This window comes from Astatotilapia calliptera, chromosome 19, assembly GCF_964374335.1.
Source record: "Astatotilapia calliptera chromosome 19, fAstCal68.1, whole genome shotgun sequence".
Lineage (NCBI taxonomy): Eukaryota > Metazoa > Chordata > Actinopteri > Cichliformes > Cichlidae > Astatotilapia > Astatotilapia calliptera.
In genome coordinates this window covers 29,780,731-29,801,893 of record NC_137440.1, presented here as the reverse complement: position 1 = coordinate 29,801,893, position 21,163 = coordinate 29,780,731, and the positions used below count along the sequence as shown (strand labels likewise).

Sequence of the window (21,163 nt, the reverse complement as noted above, 5' to 3'; positions counted from 1 at the left end):
TTTCGTAAAGCAGGGATGCTTTTCCCAGCTGTTGACACAGGTCTGGGTCATTTTTGTCTCTCAAACAGTGCAGCACAGGAGAGAGGGAGACGTCCCATCTGGTTGTGTCCTTTTGGCTATTAGCCTCACATGATTGTAATGTCTGTTTAAGAAGGGAAATCCTTTTCGACATTCTGTTAATCATGAAAGCGAGATGCTCTTTTTTTGTTTTTTTTGTTTTGGATGATCCCTAGACCTCAATCACAATGGCTTTTTCATCAGGCAGGGCTCGTCAAGTGATTTATCCATCCGTCACACTTATTTGTTAATTCTTTACAAAAGGATGGCCCACACACGCGTGCACGCACGCACACAGCAACAATGGGTGCATTCCAGCAGATTCACTGTGGTTCAGGCTGCGGCTTACTGCTGATTGCACGGCAGGTAAAAGCTCCAGTGCATGCATCGATATTGCTTAATAAGAAGGTATGGACAGGCGTACTGCACAAACACCTGATTAGGGAGCGAGCTAATTACTGACTGGTGAAAAATGATAATCATCTCTCTCTACTTTGATGAGTCACTATGTAAAACTGAGAGTTGCCGTTGTGGCATTCCAGGAATTGATGGCAGGGCTAAGTTTAGCTCTTTATGGCATTGCTAAAAGCGAAACAGCTCCATGCACAGGAATCCTATTGTTACACTGAGTGGGTTTTTCTGCTTTTGTTTTCCTGCAATTTGTGTGCACGATCAGGCCAGTCTAACCACAATAATTCTTTAAGTTATATATGAAGGATTGACCCACTAGGAGTGCTTCCTTATTGAAAAAAAGACACACAAAACATCAGTAGCGCCCTTGTCACGTCACATCTGGATCAGCGGCGGCCGTCTGCCCCTGTCTCCGAGACCCAGATTAAGATGTGGCGTGCGCTCGCTGGCTGGGGTCGATGTCATCAGCAGTGGGGGTCGGAGTTCATTTGTCTTTCTTGACAGACCTTCAGGTGGTGTTCCAGTGCTTTGGCAGGAGGCCACACCAATGCTGACCTCCATGAGTCGCGCAATTAGTTACCCTTTGACCCCTCAGCCCTGCAATCAAACCCCGAGCATGGACCGGGCATGCTTCTGCATCCCCAGACCCACTTATGTGGGAGCGTGTGTTTCTGTGTGTTTGTAGCTCAAGCACACACTGACGTAACATCTGATTCAGTCTTAAATGATGTAATTGCCAAGTCCCACTGTTTCAGTGTACTTCACAAAATGAAAATAAACTTGCATGAATTTGCACCATGAGTGTATTGACTCTTTTGCATTCTCCTCGATTCATAAATATTTTCATTTTTCAATGGAAACGGATGAAAAAGGGTCAGATACATTCATTCTGCCATAGACAGTATAACACCTCTCACCTCGCTTAGTGTCTTTGGAAACAGACGGACTCAGATCTATGCCATTGTGCCCTTGAGCCAAAAATACGCAGACTGTGCCGACTCTCCCACTGTTTCTTTAAGAATCGTGAGTGTCTCACTCTAGCTGAATTCCAAAGCTTTTACTGAGATTTGCAGTGTTGTGACATTACATACAAAAAACACCCCTAAAAATGTGAAGAGCACAATTTTAGAGACATAGTGAGAATTCAACAAAGTCCCCAGCAACTCAAAAGTTTATCCACTGATTTCATTATGTGAAGTGACAGCAGCGATATCCTTGTCCGCCCATGCTGACATCCCAGACATGATGATAAGGACAGTTTTGTAACTTGTTTTGTCCCTGGTTATGCAGACAAAAGGCTAGATTGGCACCAAGCTAAGCCATTCAGTCCAGACAATTTCAGGAGAATCATTTTGGCATTATGTGAACTTCAAACATACCACACAGCAAAAGATTCTCTGTGTTTGATGTGGTCCTACTAACTTGAATTACTGCATTTGGTTTAGGTAAGGGGTGACACCTGTGTAGATGATGCAGGAGGCAGGACACACGATGCCCTCTTATTGCTGTGAATTCTCGGGAAATTTACCTGCACTGTTCATGCGTGGGCACAATCTTGTGTTATGGTGTCCTAAGACATTTACATTCACTTCCAATGTTTAGTAAATTAGGCTGCAACACATGTGTGAAAATAGCTTGTGTAATACTTTCAAATAGCTTCACTATTTCCTGCATCTACAAGTCTTGTTTCAATTTAACTTCATTGCATCTCAAAGGATTACAGAGTTCATCTTAACATAATGTTAAATCTGTGTTTTGACTCAAACGGATGCTATAAAATTGACAAAAAGGTTGAAAAATAGTTTAAAATTGCCTTTCACTTCAACTCGTCCTCACCGTCTCATTTTAATATTAAGTGAAGCTGCCGGAGTAGCTTAGTGTTGTAGGCCATAAGGCCATTTGCAGGATGCTATTGTTCCTGAAAAACAAAGTGGCAAAATGTGCATGTGAAAGAATTTTGATAAGCTAAGCATTTTCGAGGCTTGTGAATGAAAATCCTTCAGACTCAATAAGTGGATTAGTATGTGCTACGCTCCTCCGAGATAGTTCCGCCTACCTCCTTATCTTGCTGCGATTCAACTGAATGTGTCTAGACATCTCAATTAGCAAGAACCCCCCCCCCCCAAAAAAAACAACAAAACAAAACAGATACTGGTTAGTGCTTATCTTTGTGTTTTCTTCTATCAGTGCTCTCACCAATGTCTAGTTTGGTGTCTAGTTCTCATAAACACACATCAGTTTCCCATTAACACACCACTTCCTGTCTGAAAGCCCTGCGCTGATGTTTAAATTTCTATTATTAGCGATGATTGTGCTCTCTGAGAAGTCATTGGCATGGTAATGACATCTTTCATGATAAATTAGTATTCCCCCCCTCTCTCTCTGTGCCATACCTACACGAGGCTGTTGCGCCAGACTGATTCCGCCTCTCGCATCTCTGCTGCTCCATTGTTCTGCCGACACACAGCAGTTTCGTGAAAACACAAAGCGTGTCACTCTCTGAGATAATGCTCTGCAGACTGGGAGCGGATGGGACAGGAATGCTTAGCACTGCTCACCTTGGCTCAGGATTTGTTCTTCAGCGAGGCAAAAATGTCGGCCTCACCTTTAGCTCTTTTTATACTCCCTGCACATTTGTGATGTTAATCGGTTAGCCTGTTGCTCACATAATCCTGCACTGGCTGAGAATTTAGATATCTGCCAAATGCAAAAGTGCCACGCTCATCAGTAACCAGTTACTGTGGCTCAATACAAAGATACAGAGTCCGTCTATGAGGAGACAGAGAGGGGGAGGGAGACCGAAACTCACAAACACTCAGGAACGGAAAAATGAATAATAATTATCCACATGGCAGCTTGCCAGCATAATTACTGTACAGTCCGTTCTAAGGGGAAAGTGGGCAGAATTATTGTTGGAGGATGCTCAACATTTCACCTTGTCATCACTCCCCGTCACTTTCTTTTTATATCACTAGGAGTATGTATAGCTTTGCATTTTCTCCAAAGAGGAGGGACGAACTATTGCAATGAGGACATAAGATGAGGTGCAGAGATCCATATGTTATACCTCATGCATTCTAAATGGGCTGCTTGGCATGAAAAAACTACTTAAATGTTGATCTGAAAATGATTAATTTTAATTATGTTGTTGATGTTTAGTCCCAGAGTTTTTCCATTATGCGATCTGGAGGATGTTGATCAAATGCTGTGTGCAATTACTTCTGTTTGAGCATGAGCAACTCCCTTTGCATTTTTTCTTTGATAATTAACTACTCATATGCGCACTCCACGCGTCTGGCTGTTCACTGCTGTCACACTTTACCCCTCCGATGGAGATTAGTTGCCGTGAGCTTTTAGCAGAGGTTTGTTTTTCTCTCTAAATAAACTGCGGGGACCTGGGAGTGCTCGTTTTCCAGTCGAAATGAAAATGTTCCCCCCGTACAACATAACTGCAGCGACTGCAGCTCTCTTGGTGTGACAGTTCAGACAGAGGAGAAGCAGGTGGCTGTCATCGCTGCGTTTAGACTGAAAAAATGTTTAGAAAAAAAAGCATTTTGAAGTGAAGTACAAGTGAAGTAGCGGTTTGGACTGTTGGAGAGAACTATTGTATCAGGATCATGTGCTCTGTGGTGAGAGTTTAGAGTAGGTACTTGGACAAAAATAGATCTTACAACGAGCTTTAGTGGACCGTTAGGAATACTGATTACAAGTTCAGACCTGCACACTGTTGAGGACTTTACAAATGCATGGAATAAATTCAGATTTCCACTCTTTTTTAAATGTATAAGAGTTATATGCCTCATGCTGTAAGCTACTGGATAATGTGGGCCTTTTAGCATTTTTCTCAACATCTTAGTTACAAGAATTAAATATAAAGCAGATAAGCATCGATTATACAGTGTATAAGTGTATTCAGTATATAAAACAAAGATTTGCTATTGGAGGCAGTGGGATATTCCTTCCTATGCATTTTCCTTTTTTATATACTTTTATATACTTTTCATTATCCCTGCACTCTGTGTAGCTGCCAGACTATTTTAACCCTCTTCCCCTCCCTCTAATCTCACCTTCCTCCCTTCTGTCCTTGCTTTCACCTGCAGTTTACAGCAACACCTGGCTTCTGCCTTTACAGCTTGCCTGTTGAATTTTTCATTACACACTCATTTTGGCAAGTCTGGTTGGGGGAAAAGAGGAACTACCTTGAGAGCATCTCTGAGCCAAAAAAATCAGCCATTTTAATTAGAAGTGCACAATGGCTTGTGCAGGTATACGTAAACACAATTCACTGCGTCTCTGGCGAGGACAGCATAGCAAGCAGCCCTGCTGCCGCCGCCGCCGCCAGACAGCCTCTGCTGTAGCACTGGGCAGGGGAGTGAGAAATATAATGTTTTATCCTGCTAAATTGAAAAATACTTTTTCCACGAATGTGAAACCTTCAGAGGTCGATGTTGTTCTGTCTGTGCACTCAGCACTCAAATCAGTTGCCGCTGAGTTTAAGCAGTGATCGTTCACTACCGGATGTCTTATGGAGACCTGTTAAAGTCTCTCACTGCAGCGCTGCTGAATTCAGTTTGACCCTCCCCGGCACTCTGACCCTGGCCAAAGCTGATGAAAGCTTGACGGATCTTGGACAGTGAAGGCTGCCCTGTGTCCACAGAGGAGAGAGGAAGAAAAAGATGTTGGAAAGGGGGCGGCGAGGGAGAATGAAGTCTGTCCAAACAGTCTGAAAGGGGCTTGTTTTCTTTATGTGCGTGAGTGAACAGGAAAAGGTAATTAACTGGCCAAGTGGCGAAAGGCTGGAGTGATGGATGGGTGTGGTGTAAAGAGACACACAAGGGGCAGCAAATATAGACACACACACACACACACATCAACGGACGGTTTTCACCCATTTCTCCTTCATATGTAAAGACGGGGTTAGTGAACCTTTTATGATATTACACGTCTATAAATGGGACGAACATATGGAGGAGTGACATATCATTATATGGCATCATTAATGGTTACAGGGTGGTTTGGAACACACAGTCATGAATGATTACATCTCACTCTATCTGTTTTTAACCTCTGGATCAATGTGTGGTCCTTTTTATTACTGATTGACAGCGACATCTGGTTTTCTGGATGACAGAGAATCTGTCGGATGCGATCTAGTGTACAATGAGCTGTAACGTGCTCCGAGTAATCCCCAAGCAAAGGAAGAAATCCACCCAGACCTCCACGATCTCAAAAAACTGCATTTTATAGGCTATCTTGTGTGCTCGTTCCAGTGGCAGATTATTTGCCATCTTGGGTCCGTTCATCAAAGAGTCTATCTCTGTGATATTGTGGACAGGTGGTGCTGAAAGTGTCACTAAGGGGGAAAGCCTATTTGCATTTTCTGTTAGCAGTGCACTGACGGTTCAAGGCAGGAAAGGATTAAATCACACAGGGCAGGCAGACTGACATCAGCCTCTTCCTCACATAAGCTCTTCTTGAACAGATGTGCAATACAGGAAATTTTGGCTGCACTGAAGATCAAAAATTGGATGCACTTTTCAAAACAAGGTAATCTGTTTTATATCAATAGGGAGACATTTGTTCATTGTAATTTTGTTTTTGGCATTGTTATAAGCAGTTTTTCATCATGATAGCTGGAGAATTATGTAAAGCTATCTTTTTTTTCTCAGTAGAATACAAGAATGAAACGACTTTTTGCAACATCACGTTTAAAAGATCGTAATTTAGAACATGAATAATCCCGGACTTACAAGATATCTTAATTGGTATTCATTCCTTTGGCATTTTACATTAATAAAACCACAAGGCGTTCTTGTGATTTATAGAAGTTATTCAGCTTAAAATATGGGATAATCCCACGAGAGTAGGAGGCAAAGAGAAAGAGGAGCAGTGAGACCCCGGCTTCGGAAAGGCAAGAGCAGAATCGATTTTGTAACCGCATCTCTCACAAAAAGCTTAAACTCAGATAATGAGATATGTGCCTAAATGTAGCCGCGCTTAGACAAAAGCCAGATTTCGCATGAGAAATGCTGGAGATCCACCAGAGATATTTCATCATCATTTCATGGAATCCTATTGTGCTCCAATAAAATCCCAGAAGAGCGGCTGAAAAATGAAGCATTCAGAGTTTTTCACACAGCCACAGAGGATGAATGACTTCATTACTGTATTGGTGTATGCTTTTTGTGTGTGTGTCTGAGGTGGTATTATCAGGTAGGTAATGACAGTGTACTTTTGTTGCTGGAGATACTGTTGCCTTGTTTGGGGGAAAAGCCTTATTACAGGTTTGTTTAATCTTGTCGAGTCAGCAGACGGGGACAAACATCTGTTTGATGTGATTTGTTGAACCGTCCCATTTTGTGTTCTACCAAAGGCGTTCCCACAGAGTTAAATAGCATGCTAGTGTGACATCCTGAGTCATTGTCTTCTCTGCCTCCGAGCAGGCAGTGGTTAAATTTAATGGTCTGTATCCTAGATATGCTGTGGCACTAAAAGCTCTACCTGATATCTAATCAGAGTCGCTGGCCTTCCGGGTCTCCGCTCCTTCAGGGGATGTGAGTAGAGTCGTAGAAGTGGAGGTGGTGGGGATAGTTGAGAAGGAGCGGAGGGGAGGGCGAGAAAGGGATTACACCACTGTGGTTGCTTTTATCCTGGGAATGTAATCTGCCTTAATGCCCAGTGCTCACTCGGGGCAAGGCCAGCAGCTGTGCTCGTTTTTCTCCGACATGGCTGTCAGATTTAGCCGTGCTACCTGTGGGAAAGTGGGCTTGGTGGAAGCTCTCGTCCTCAACCTGGGATCTGAAGTGGGCTCCTGCGGTTTATTGGGGGGGCAATCTGTTTCAGGAGGCCATGTGTGGTTTAGGTCAACACTATCTCAGGCTGGGTAAACAGACGTGGCTCTGTCACATCCTTACAGAGCAGGAGAGGAAGGGAAAGTCAGGAGTTGAAAGGGCATTAGATTTGGCAGCTGCTGTGTGGTCTTGATTTTACAAGAAAGTCAGTAGGAAGTACTTAAGAATTGTGATGTGTAAATAGGACTGGTGCCGGTGAGAGGACAGATATAAAGCAGCACGACATTGTACTGACTCGTATTTAGGAATGCTTCCAGTGTTCACAGGATAATAAAATAAAAACCTGAAAGAACAAGGTAGAAATCTTAAACTGAATTTAAGAGTTAACCTGGCAGGTCTTTCAGTTTAATGGATGCTTGAGGTGAGCACACAAAGGACTTAGGAGTAGTGAATGACTTCACAGATGTTACGAGTATTAAAGCAAATCACCGACAGCAGAATGCCACCGAGTGCTGGCAGCTCTAAAACTGTTCAGATATGAGCTGACCGGCAGCTGGCTGTCGAATGTCAGAACTTTCCACTTTATTTTTTCCGTCATCGATACATGTTGGTACAATTTTGCTTTGTTTTTATTCTGCTGGAGCTGCAGAGGGTCACGGGGCGCTTTTATGTCTGGGAAATATCTGTTGAGCTCAACTGGAATAGAAAATATAGTTTCCCAGAGTATTTTACTTTCAATGGAGCGTGCCTAAAAGTGTCTCGGCTAGCGAGGGGCCTCATGCATTTCAAATCACTGTGACCTTCCCTTGATTTGAGTCAGCCTGCAATATCTGGCCTCAGCGCTCCACATGAGAAGCACATCAGAGACCGAATGCGGAAACTGTTAGATGGCAGTTTTCCTTTGTCTGGTTAGAGTGAAGGCGCTCTGACAAGGCAAGGTAAATGAGGTGTGATTTGAGGAAAAACCTATGTGTGACTTTGACCAGTTCTGCTTCTACCCTGAGGACACACAGGAGTGAAATCATGCACATCTTTCTCCCTGTCGCCTCATCCATAAGTGGTTACGGCTGAGCTTGTTTCCATCAGCCTCTGGGCATGGGATGTCTGTGATGACACTCTCCATCAACCCAGAGAGCTAGTCAGCCGGGTGGCTCATCGCTCCTGCTGCTGCTACCCTGCTTTTCATCACAGTTAGTGTGAGGGACAAAGACAAACTTATGTCTCTAAGGGCTGTGAAAGGTTGAATCCACAAGCAGGGCTTCTCTCTAGTGTGCTCACCACAGCTCCTTTCCATAATAAGGCTGCAGCATCTGTCCCCAGAGTTTAATAAAGATCCATGCTGTCAGGCAGTAAACCAACACAGCCACCCACAAGCCTCCGGGCAAGGGCCGCAACCCTGGCCTACCTCCTCCCACTCCTCACTGTCTTTTTATCCTTGCTTGTGCTGCTTAATTTTTCAGTGGACAGGCCTTGGGTTGAAAAACCAAAACCGTCTCCCACAGTAACAATGGCCAAGAGGTAACAGCCCCAAAGTAGCTTCCATGCCTCTTCTCCAACCAGAATGATTTGAGCGTTTGAGTTGTGTTGATGCAGAGCGTTGCAGACTTCTCTGCAGCAGCGCTACTCCTCGCTGCCAGTTGCACCCGTCAGTAATAGATCAAATGGATAATAAAAGAAACAATATGGCTTTGGGGGTGGGTGCGCTCATGTATCATACATTTCATGTTTTCTCTGATATCCTTATCCACAAGCTCTCACACTGCTTAAATGTGAAGGTACAAACCTGTAGGTGAAATATTTCGATGCCTAACTATGGCCACTTTTCAGCTGACTTGAGATATTTTTACATCCAAACCTGAATTCTGATCTGTGTGTGAAATATGTACCACATAAATATGGATTTGTCCTTGTGTTTCCACCTACCCACATCATTCTCTTCCATATACCCATCATCATCAACCTCATAAGCCTTCTGGCCCTGACCCTTTATTCACTCCAACGAGCATACGTAAAGCTTACAGACAGCTTTACAGGAGAAGCCTGCTCTCTAACCTCCAGAATCCTAACTGAATAGCAGATGTGCTCAGCTTTGTGTGTCCTTTTATTAGCTCCCCTAAATCAACACCTAACAATGCACGCTGAGAGAGAGAGATGGGTAGGGGGTGGTGTTGATTTCTTCGATGTACCAGCACCCTGAGGTGGGTAAGGAGTGGTCGAAAGGTAAAAGGGTTAAGGGGTGGAGTTGGTTTGTTATGACTTTGGTTCAATTTCCTGTCTAAGAAGCGTATACATGAACCCAGACTAGACTGTGGAAACGGCAGCCAGCGGTGCTTTCATATTTCACTCCAATTTGTCGTAGACCGTTTGATCTTATTTCAGCAGAACTGTCCTGTCTTGTGCATAAATATCCTGTCTGAGCATAACAGCCGGGATTGTTCACGTGTCAGGATCAAAGAGCATTAGATATCATTTTTAAAGCTCTATCCTATTTCATATATCTTAAGCTTCTCACATTTAAATCCTTTTCTCATTGGGATGTACAACAGCCATTTGATAGACAGCTGATCAACCATAGACAGTTGTCACCCCAGAGTTCTCATTTAGAGTCGGATTTATGGGATTTTCTACATTCTGACTGCATTTCTTAGTTGTGCTTGTGTCCTGCCCACATTTGTCCATGTGCAAAGTAAGCAGCCAATATAGCAGATCATTAACCAGAATGGTTCTCTTGCATGATTGTGCTTTAGGTAAAGAATAAAGCAAAGAATAGATTGAGCATGACTTAAACTATATTGCTTTTTGTGTCTTTATGAGATGAGAGGAAATATATGGCAGAAAAGAGTCTGTTTTTATTTGTAAGGCTGCAGAAGGTTGCCTTGGAACGTTGCGTGATCATACTATTAATGCTGTTTGCAGGGAAAGGTAATCTAAAAGTCTGTGTATTGAGTGGCTTTCATAGGGAGGAGATTTAGAGTCCCTCTGCCTGCCTCTTTGGTCTCTGGGCCCATCTTGGGTTAGCTGTATTAAGTGGCACTGCATTAGAGCAGCGGATTGTTGTTTCCCCGCAGCTTCACTCCTCCTGATCACCTCGGAGGTTCTAAGGAGCAAAGGTCTCATAAACATTTATGTAGGGGCTGTGAGCTTCTGTCTTAGGCCACTACTCCTCTGGGCAGAATCCTATAGTGCCTCTTTATGCCTCTTAAGAGACTCTCTCTAGTTCTGTGTGTGTAGGTGTGTGTGTATATTTCTGTGAAGGTTAGTTTCACTAAAACAGACAGAAAGTTATATTCTTTCCCCTCCTATGCCTTTACTTATGATAGGTCTATATGCTTCCAGCTTCCCAGAGAGTAGGTTGTCATATGTTTTCACAATGGGACACTTATTATATGTAAATTTTATAGCTTTAGGCGCAGAGTCCCCAAGGCTGTTTTATACTTTTGTTAGTTCTTGCAAACAGCGATGGAAACCCTAGGAAGCCTTCTTAGAGAGGAAGTGAGAGGACAAAGCTCTACTGGACACCATCGCTAAAAGCAGTAATAAGCTGAAGTCTGTGTGGTGTTCTCTTTTAAAACTGCAAAAAGTAAATAGCAGCCACATTTCACTTGTGCTTTTTTAATGCGAGGAATGTCTCTGTGGGATGCTCGGCTAACCCCTCTGAGCATTGTAGAGTGCTGCAGGGATAATGTCTTTATTTTTCAGGCCAACGTGTTAACAAATACTTTCTCTGGGACAAGTATAAACTTCAGAATTCAAATATTTGACTTTGAATTCATGTTGAGAATCAAGAATGTGAAAGTGCGTAGAGCTGATGCATTATTTCATGCATCTAACAAGTCTTTAACAAGTAGAAAATGTTAACTAATTTCTCAGTTTAGCACTAATTTCTGCAAACTCTACTTCATGTCTGATTTATTTTGGGGGGGGGGATCAGCAGTTTTAAGTTGCATGCAGGCTGCGCATCTAAACTAGAAGGGAACTTGCAGAGGGTGTAATCCTCCACCAAAGGTTGATGCCTTATCTTGCAGTTTTAAAGGTGATTTGGATAAGCAGCACAATTTAATGGGTTCTTCCTTTCCCCATGCTGTGTCTGTTCATCAAGTCTCAGGAAATTCAGCCTGGTAGTATTTGTGTAGCCCTAATCTCGCTGACAGAGAAACAAACAAATGGTACTGAAAACACACCTCTACCGTAGCCCTCTGCACTGAGGCCACTAAGAACAAACAATCATCCAAGAGAGGGAGTCGGCAAAAGCTCAGTAAGGGTCTCAGAGGGCAGTCAGGGACCACATTGCTAGCAGACCACTGACACCACAGTAAATACATATATACAAAAAATTGTAATGTGGTTATGCTTTGGAAAAAACATGTTTCCTTCAAAGTGTTTCTGTTCCGAATGCTGTGCTTTGAGCTAAAGTGCATTTCTTGTTTTTCTCTGCAGGACCCCGGGTATGCAACCTTCCTGTTCGAGCAGCTCCAAACTCCTGGGAATCATGAACCTGGATGCTGCCAAGTTTGCTCTACACCTCTCCACCAACTGAGGCAGGAGGCCTTGCAGACACTCCATGCTCCTGTCTTGGCCTTCAGCTCCAACATGGCTGCCTTGCCCAAAACATCTTTTATACCACAGCCTTCTAGATTCACTGTGTCGTCCTCCAGCATCCAAACAAAACAAGTCTCGAAAAGTCAGCCCTCTCCCCACTCTGTCCTGCCAGTAGGGGAGCGCCATGGGGTACCAAGCTGGTCCCAGAACGCAGCTAGCACTTCAGGGCCAAAGACCAGTGTCCAGGTGACAGTGGCAGGAGGGCAGCTCCCTGGATCTCTGAGCACCGTCACAATCCAAGCCCAGCAGTACCTCGAGGGCATGTGGAGCATATCCAGGGTCAACAACTTTCTCCCTCAACCCAAGTTGGTATGTGTTCACTTTGACCTTTTTTCTTCCTCATGCAACTAGCATTTAAAAGCAACTTTAGAAATAGTACATACCGTTAGAAGAGATGAAGCCCTGTGGGAAATTTGTGTCGTAGAACTGGAGCGCTGACCTCTTATTTCTCAGAAGTCACAGAGCCTGAGCGATCTAATGTCAGAGGTCATCTGAACACTAAACTCCTGACCTCTTCCTCAAGGGCATTTTAAATTATCACAACACAGCGTCACCATAGCTCCTCTCTCGTTTTAGCTAATCAGCGCTTTAATCTGTTTTGTTTATGCATGGAAGACATGCAGCAAACAAAACAGTTTCAGGAGCTTTACCTTAAAAGGTAAATGCTGAGGTTTCTATGTGCACGTTGCCAGGTATTTTGTGGTAAGCAATACGAGGGCATCTTTCTGTGATGACAACCTAAGTGACAAACCTCTGTGACATTCTACACCAGGCGGGTTCAGTGTACAAAGCATACAGCATGTGCTAACATCATCTAGTCCAGGGGTAGGCAACCTTTTTGATGACAAGTGCTATCTAAAATTTCCTCAGAAGTCAATGTGCCATATAATTGCATTAGCAATAAATTTAATAATGCTCTATATTAACAGTTACTGCGCTGAGCGGAGAGCTCCTGAAGCATTTGAAGTGTCGGAATGTGGAAATTTCAACATCGCTTGAAAAAACTGAGAGCTAGCAACGTCCCTCTCACCAGTAGGCTAAGTGATTTTTAGCCAATTACAAGTTGAATCTGGTAGTTGGGGTTGTTAGCTAAGATACCGTCATTAAGAACCAGTACAACTAATGTGTCTATGCGAGCTAATTTGCGATGCGCACCGCTGGCCCGGCCATTTATTTTTTAATGCACCTTCTCAGATTAATTTACTGCGTGTCGTGCACAGGGCTGGACTGGGACAAAAAATCGGCCCGGGCATTTTGATTAGAGACCGGCCCACCAGGTATTACAGGAAAATCCATAAAGCCTTTGAATGAAAACAAACGCTGTTGTGACAGTGATGTACAGTCTTGTTGGTATATATACGATTTCTATACGTTTTACATCAGGTAAAAACTTTGGTTGTAAGATTCAGATTATTATTTTAAATGAGAATAAGAAAGTATTTCTTTGTGCCCCCCTCTCCCTGTTAATGCCCTACCTGGCCCCCTGGCAAAACTTTGCTAGATCCGCCCCTGCACAGTTACCAGCTGTCAGCTACATAGAAAGGGATCCTGGTGTTATTTGTCTCTCAGAAACAGATCATAACTTCCCTTCAACTCATTCATGTCACCTAAAAGATAAACCTGTTTCTCCATCACAACTCTGATGATTCAGTAAGGACATCTCCTGGTTTCATCTTCATGTTTCCCTCTCACCACATATCCAAACCAAGGGCGTAGATTTGGTTTTGGCATTGGTGGGGACAGATGATTCAACCATCGAACCCTGCCCTGTTTCTTTTTTGTTTCCTTTTTGTCTTTGCTTCTTGATAAAAAAGGAGAAATATACTTGCCTACATATCCTATTCTGCATGCTTTTAAACCATTTAAAATCACAATTCATAGTTTTATATGTGAATTATATAATGTTAAATTACTATTAAACAAATGACTGACTAAGTATTTTAGAGTTTAGTTCACTTCAGGCATATTTCATATAAATCAGGTATCATACAAACATAAAAATAGCTTCAAATACAGTCATGACAATAAAAGAATATGACTTTAAGGACTTAACAACATTAGTTCAGTTATAGTGCACCAACATCTCTGATACATTAGCACTAAGGGAACACTGAATGACCTGCTGGTTTTTGTCCATAAAACTACTCATCTAAGATTACCACAAAGTACAAGATCTCTCAGCAAAATTATGCAACATTTTAGGCACTATTGCCCCGATCAAATCAGTGAGCTGGGATGTTTTATTCTAAACATGAACTACTGTTACAGCAACAGACACGAACAACAGACATGTCCCACACAACAACTCAATGTGGACTATGTGAAGGAGCCAAACACATGCCTTCTCCTCTCGTTAACTGAGATAAACTGCTGGCATATTGGTTTTACATCTATACTGTCCAGTGTCTCCTGGTGGACACACAGCAGCATTGTTTAATCTCATTTGAGTCACTGTTGACCGTAGCCATGTTTTTAGTCTTCTGAGAGCACTGAAGCTTCTTTCAGCCTCAGTACCTGCGTTTTATCCTCAGATTAAAATTATTATTAAGTGCGTGATGTGCCTCACCTTTGGCCCTGGCTCTTCCCCTCTGACTGCACTAGGACATATTGCCACCTGATAAAATTGATTCGTGCCATATAAAAAGTGAGACATGTCAATTCAGATTCTTTGTCAAATATACACTAATGAATCAATTTACATCAGCAGCCTAACAGTTGTCATGATAATAAATACTAGTTCATCTATAGCACCAAATCATCAGTCAGTCACCTGTGACCTCGCCTCTTCACCTCTGAGCTACAACATGGCAGAGCTGCCTCTGTCACCTGATCAATAACAGTGAGACATTCCACATACATGCAGTCACACATGTGCTTCAAATACACTAATGAACCAACAAGTCATCATCCAATTTCACCTGTGATCTTGTGTCACCATTACTTTCTATCACCTGACAAATAGGACATACATGACAATAAGAATAAAATGTGGAGCTGCTTCAGTGTTTCTGTCACTTTGTGCAGATCTTGACTCATCAGTAATGTTTGTAGGGTGAGTGAGTTTTTAAAACAATTTGTGCAAACTGCACTACAGGGTGGAATATTTGCAAAATCCTGACTATCTCATGATATTTTGTCTAAAAAAATTAACCCTATGAATATGTCAGGACCATTAGGATGAAATTATTGTGTCACCAACATTTTAACTTTAGACATATCATTTTAACAGCCTCTGTAAACTAATATCCTGGCTTACTTGAGGCTGCTGTTTTCTCTGACACTTTCAATCAAAATTAGAAATGCTGCTCTGAGACTGAGAGAACTAATAGTGCTGCATGTTGTGCAGTTAGTTTCCAAAACACGTTATTCGTGGTTACATACAGTTTTAGACTGATGTGGGCCAAAGCATAGCCTGTAACGTTATTGTGACGGACACATTTTATGAGTGAGCTTGACTTTAAGTGACTTACAGGTTTCTTTGAAAAATACTTTCTTATATCCAGGTTCTTCTTTTTTGCTGTCATCCTCCTCTCCTCCTTGCAGGTCCTAGCGGCAGGCTTGCCGGTGTTCCAGATCAACTGGCGTTTAGATCAACTGGCGTTGGTCGAACAGATGTGTGGCAGTCTTGCGTTTCAGTAGCTCCTACCGACAAACCAGCAAAAAAACGCCAAATGTGTCATCTGTGACACTTGTGAGGTTGTCTCAAACACACTCCGTCAGTCTTGATGCTGTTGAACAACAAAATGTTTAAAAATGTGGCGAGTTTACCTGGTGATATCCTCATGCGCGACGCGATCGCGAAAACAGCAAACAAGTAACACCACGCCGATGTTGTTCACAGGACAGCAAGAGTAAACGATCGGGAGACTCTTGTCGTCGTTATCGTTCCCCTCGCACGGTTTATTTCTCCGAATTCAGCGTTTTTGCTTCACAACTACAGCGTGCTGTTTACTTTGTGCACTAACATGGAGTCGAGTCAACCAGCGCCACCTCTGGCCAAGTGCCACAGCCTACAGCCAGATCAACCTGTGACACACATCTGCACCACGTTTGAATTCGTGTCATGCACATTTGTACCTTTCAATTGTGTCTGTTTGTGCGTCATGCAAATAAACCTTTGAAATGATATCATGTATTTATTATCAGCCTACATTTGTACAAAATGCCAAATGACATACACATAAGAATCACCATCCTGATATCAATACTTTTGCCCATAAGAAAAATGTCGTGAACAAATATATGACACACCAATATTTCACCAGTGTTGTAACTCACATGTCGCCAGCATAGTCTGCCTGTGTCCCCCCTCTGCAAACGCACATTTCAGAGTTGGATGTGATATACAGTCTGCATAAGTGTGGTCAATCCCATAACGATCCGTAAGGGGATGGCAGCTACGCTGAATGTACAGCAGTCACACAGTGATCAGCAATAAACAGTCCCCAAAACTTGCATATAATCCCCAATGTGGAGCCCATCTACTGACTACCACATAGCAGCTGGACCAGTCCCCAATGCAGGTCAGTCCACTGCTGCCACCTGTGGCCAAGTACCATAGCCTACCACTAGATTAACTTGTGACACACATCTGCACCTGCTGCTATGATCACATTGAGTAAAGGCTGAGTGGCTGCACTCACACGTGGTGCATCTAAATCTACCCACAAATATGTTGAAACATGCAATGCCAGCAATGTGGATTGTCAACACTACAAACAATCAGTAAGCAAAGACAACAGGGATCATTTGTTTCTGTTTATTTAGCACCCACAACATTTGTAGTCGCCTTCTGCACAGGGGAAGTCCACACACACCGTGTGGTACCACTTTCCACAGAAGGTGCAATCTGCAAGATTGAATGAGATTGTCAGGGTCATTGTCTGACTGTTTATTACTAATCACTGTGTAACTGCTGTACATTCACAGTAACTGCCATCTCCTTATAAATGTTTATTAGATTGACCACACTTATGCAGACTGTATATCACAACCAACTCTAACATGTTTGTTTGCAGAGGGAAGACACAGACAGACTACGCTAACGACATGTGATGTTACAACACTGGTGAAATATTAGTGTGTTCACGACATTTTTCGTATGGGCAAAAGTATTGATATCAGGATGGTGATTCTTATGTGTATGTCATTTGGCATTTTGTACAAATGTAGGCTGATAATAAATACATGATATCATTTCAAAGGTTTATTTGCATGACGCACAAACAGACACAATTGAAAGGTACAAATGTGCATGACACGAATTCAAACGTGCTGCAGATGTGTGTCACCAGTTGATCTGGCTGTAGGCTGTGGCACTTGGCCAGAGGTGGCGCTGGTTGACTCGACTCCATGTTGGTGCACAGAGCAAACTGCTCGCTTTAGTTGTGGAGCAAAAACGCTGAATTCGGTGAAATAAACCGTGCGAGTGGAACGATAACGACGACAAGGGTCTCCCGATCGTTTACTCTTGCTGTCCTGTGAACAACAACGGCGTGGTGTTACTTGTTTGCTGTTTTCGCGATCGCGTCGCGCATGAGGATATCACCAGGTAAACTCGCCACATTTTTAAACATTTTGTTGTTCAACAGCATCAAGACTGACGGAGTGTGTTTGAGACAACCTCACAAGTGTCACAGATGACACATTTGGCGTTTTTTTGCTGGTTTGTCGGTAGGAGCTCCTGAAACGCAAGACTGACACACATCTGTTCGACCAACGCCAGTTGATCTAAACGCCAGTTGATCTGGAACACCGGCCGCTGCTAAAACTAAACAGAGCTCCTTGAAAGGCACAACCAATCACATTGGCCATATTTGTCACATGATGTAGGACTCCAGTATGGAACGTAATTTAACTCTTTCTTCACAGCTAGGGAATGAGACGTTGACAGATCGTTTTTTTCTTTCTGTCGGGTTTGTTTTTCTTTACTCAAAGAGATCAAATTATTGGTGGGGACATGTCCCTTCCGTCCATGCCAAATCTATGCCCTTGATACAAACCGATATCATGACCAGCAGCTTTTACAGCTGTGGCTCCAGCAAACATCAGCTGATACTAGAAATTAATATTAAATAAATTCTAATGATCAAGCTTAAACGCGCTGCTGTTGTTTAGCGCGACATCCGCTGGTTTCCTCTTTCTGGCGCAAAGTGGGCGATAAACAAAGGAGAGACGGGACTTGCTCAGAAATACCGATCAGCTGATCATTGATCAGTTTCATGATTGAATGAGAGAAGAAGAGGCAGCTGACAGCGTAAAGATGCAGAATAACTCCAGCTTTGTGTCTTTTTCATTGTAGCTGAAGTCCAGGACAAACTGTGTTCCTTTTCAGCTCAAAACCAAACACGTGATGTTTTCTCTGAATGCGGGACGATTCTGTTTTTTACGGCACGGTTGGCAACTCGACTAACGAACCTTATGAATAAAATAAAGTTCACTATCAGTAACATCAAAGCACCCACCCAGCTGTATAGAAACTAGAGATGGACCGATCCGATATTAGTATCGGTATCGGTCCGATACTGACCTAAATTACTGGATCGGATATCGGAGAAAAATAAAAAATGTAATCCGATCCATTAAATATCACGAAAGCACCTCACAAAACTTGCAACACGCCGTAACTCACCTCAGAAGTTAGCACGTCGGAGCAGTATGCATCACGTGATAGAGCGGCTGTGGCATGCGGGACCTGTCGGTGGTCTGGATAGCATTTGGAGCTTCGCTAGCAACCCGGCATTTCATCTCCGACAAAGTTATCCCGAGAGAAGTAAAGCAAGTGTGTAAGTCCATCTCTGAATGTTTGTAAAGCATTCCTGCGTTAAGCTTAACAAAGGACTGCCTCTTCTTGCTGCTACTTCAATCATGAAACTGCTTAACGATCAGCTGATCGGCTTTTCTGTCGCGAGTCCGTGTCTCTAGTTTGCTTTTGGCCCACTTTGCACCAGAAAGAGGAAACCAGCGGCTGAACAACAGCAGCACGTTTAAGCTTGATCAGCTGTTGTTAGAATTTATTTAATATTACTTTCTACTCCAGGATCTTTTTCTACGTAGCTGACGGCTGGTAACTGTGCAGGGGCGGATCTAGCAAAGTTTAGCCAGGGGGGCTGATAGGGCATTAACAGGGAAAAGGGGGCACAAAGACATACTTTTCTTTCTTATTCTCATTTAAAATGTCTAGCTTTTAATAAATAATTATCTGACACCCAAAGTTTTAATTTGATGTAAAATGAATAGAAGTCAATTACTGTATATAGTAACTATTAAGTCTAATATATATATATATATATATATATATATATATATATATATATATATATATATATATATATACCCTAGTAAGCTATAGTACTTTTTCCTTTGGGAAGGTACCATCTGTGCAGTCTGCAATTCTGTTGAAGAAAGATGTTGAATCTATTTAATATTTCTTGAAAAATAATTGATTTCTGTGCATTTTTTTTTTACACTGCATCAAATTAAGGTTGATTACGTCGATTAAGCATCATGAGGTGGAGCGTGAGGGGTGGTTCCCTATTTTTTATTTATTTATTTTTGTTGTTGCTAGGAGTTGGAACCCTATTAGTTAGGTTGCTTAATATTTATGCTAAGTACTCTTTAAAATACCAGAATAGGGAGGATGGTGTAGGTTTAAGTTTATTAGATTGATCAGTATTGCTGAACTATGAAATATTTTTTTTTGCATACAGGTATAACAGAATAGCTTTAGTGTAGTTGTTGTTTTAAACTTGAGTATGAACTTATACAAAATGCAGCAAGATATAAAAAACAGTTTTGTTGATTAAAAAACACTATATCGGATTCATATCGGTATCGGCAGATATCCAAATTTATGATATCGGTATCGGTATCGGACATAAAAAAGTGGTATCGTGCCATCTCTAATAGAAACTCCGTCATGCTAGCTAGTACGCAGAGTTATTGTAACTGACTGTAAAAAGTCAGCACAACGAAAATAAACTCCACCTAAACTTGGTTCATATCTGACCCAGAGAGACTGCAGGTCATAACTTGGTAAATGGCCTGCATTTGTATAGCGCTTTTCTAGTCCCTAAGGACCCCAAAGCGCTTCACACTACATTCAGTCATTCACCCATTCACACACAGGCGATGGCAAGCTACATTGTAGCCACAGCTGCCCTGGGGCCCACTGACAGAGGCGAGGCTGCCGGACACTGGCGCCACCGGGCCCTCTGACCACCACCAGTAGGCAAACACGGGGTTAGTATCTTGCCCAAGGATATTTGGCATGCAGCCAGGAGGCAGCCTGGGATCGAACCACCGACCTTCTGATTAGTGGCTGACCTGCTCTGCCACCTAAGCTACAGCCACCCCTGAACTTCTTACCTGAAGTTCAGTTCACCTGACACTCGGACCAGCGGCCACCTCAGGTCTCTGCTCCTCCTGCCTCACCTTTCCCTCATCCACCTGGCCTCTTGTGGCAGCCATCACCAAACAGTTATTTTTACACATCTGCCAGCATCTGGCCAATCCACCAACTTTCATTGTTTATACCATTACTAAAAATAAAAATAAAAAAATCATCGGTGGCCAGTCCAGCTATGGTCATGCCATCAGTTAACCCTTCGTGCCAACTGTGGCATGCGTGCCCAGGGTTGATCTCGTCCTTGTACTTTAATATTTTCCATCTGCTTCATAAGCTGTAAATCGTGCCATTTCTGTTTTAGCTGCGCTGATAACTGCAGTCTACTGCAGGTCTTGGCAGTGTTATTCCTTCTTCCTGCTTGAAAAATTAAAGACAGATTTTCAATCCTCCCCTTAATGTCAACAAGTGCCTGTAGAGATGGTTTATGGGAGGCCATCAAAAGCTTTTAACTGCATGTACGCAATCTAGGGCAAATCAAACAGCCTGGCACTGAAGGGAGAGGCAGACTTGTGTTCTCCATCTATGTGTCTAAAAGCAATTAGCGGCCCGTGGAGCCAGGATGAGTTGCTCGGTTTCTGTAGCTGTGGCTGAAGCCTTCCCTGGACAGAGAGAAATGTCCCTTCAGGACATTAAGTTACAAACACAGAAGAAATGGTGTTATTTTCTCAAGCTGGGTTCTTTCATTAAAACCAGATCCTTTAGAATGACAAAAACCCACACACACTCTCGAGGATTGGAGGTTACACAGTGCCGAAAGGCACAAGCTTTAATTCATGATTTCTTCTTAGTTTCTTTGTGAGGAAAGCGTGCAAGAAGCAGAGATGGACTGTGTGTGTTAGACAGAAATTCTTCAGAAAGTGTCAAGCCTGAGGCACTCCCACACACAGACCATTATAGA

At 42.8% G+C, this 21,163-nt stretch overlaps 1 protein-coding gene across 1 annotated transcript in view; it reads left to right on the top strand.

The window, feature by feature from the left end:
• The window catches only part of kif26ab (kinesin family member 26Ab), a 68,557-nt gene that overhangs the window by 12,142 nt on the left and 35,252 nt on the right, over positions 1–21,163 (top strand). Inside the window, exon 3 of the mRNA XM_026151646.2 lies at positions 11,697–12,167. Coding sequence (XP_026007431.2) covers positions 11,697–12,167 — 471 coding nt within the window. The remainder of the gene's footprint in view (positions 1–11,696; positions 12,168–21,163) is intronic.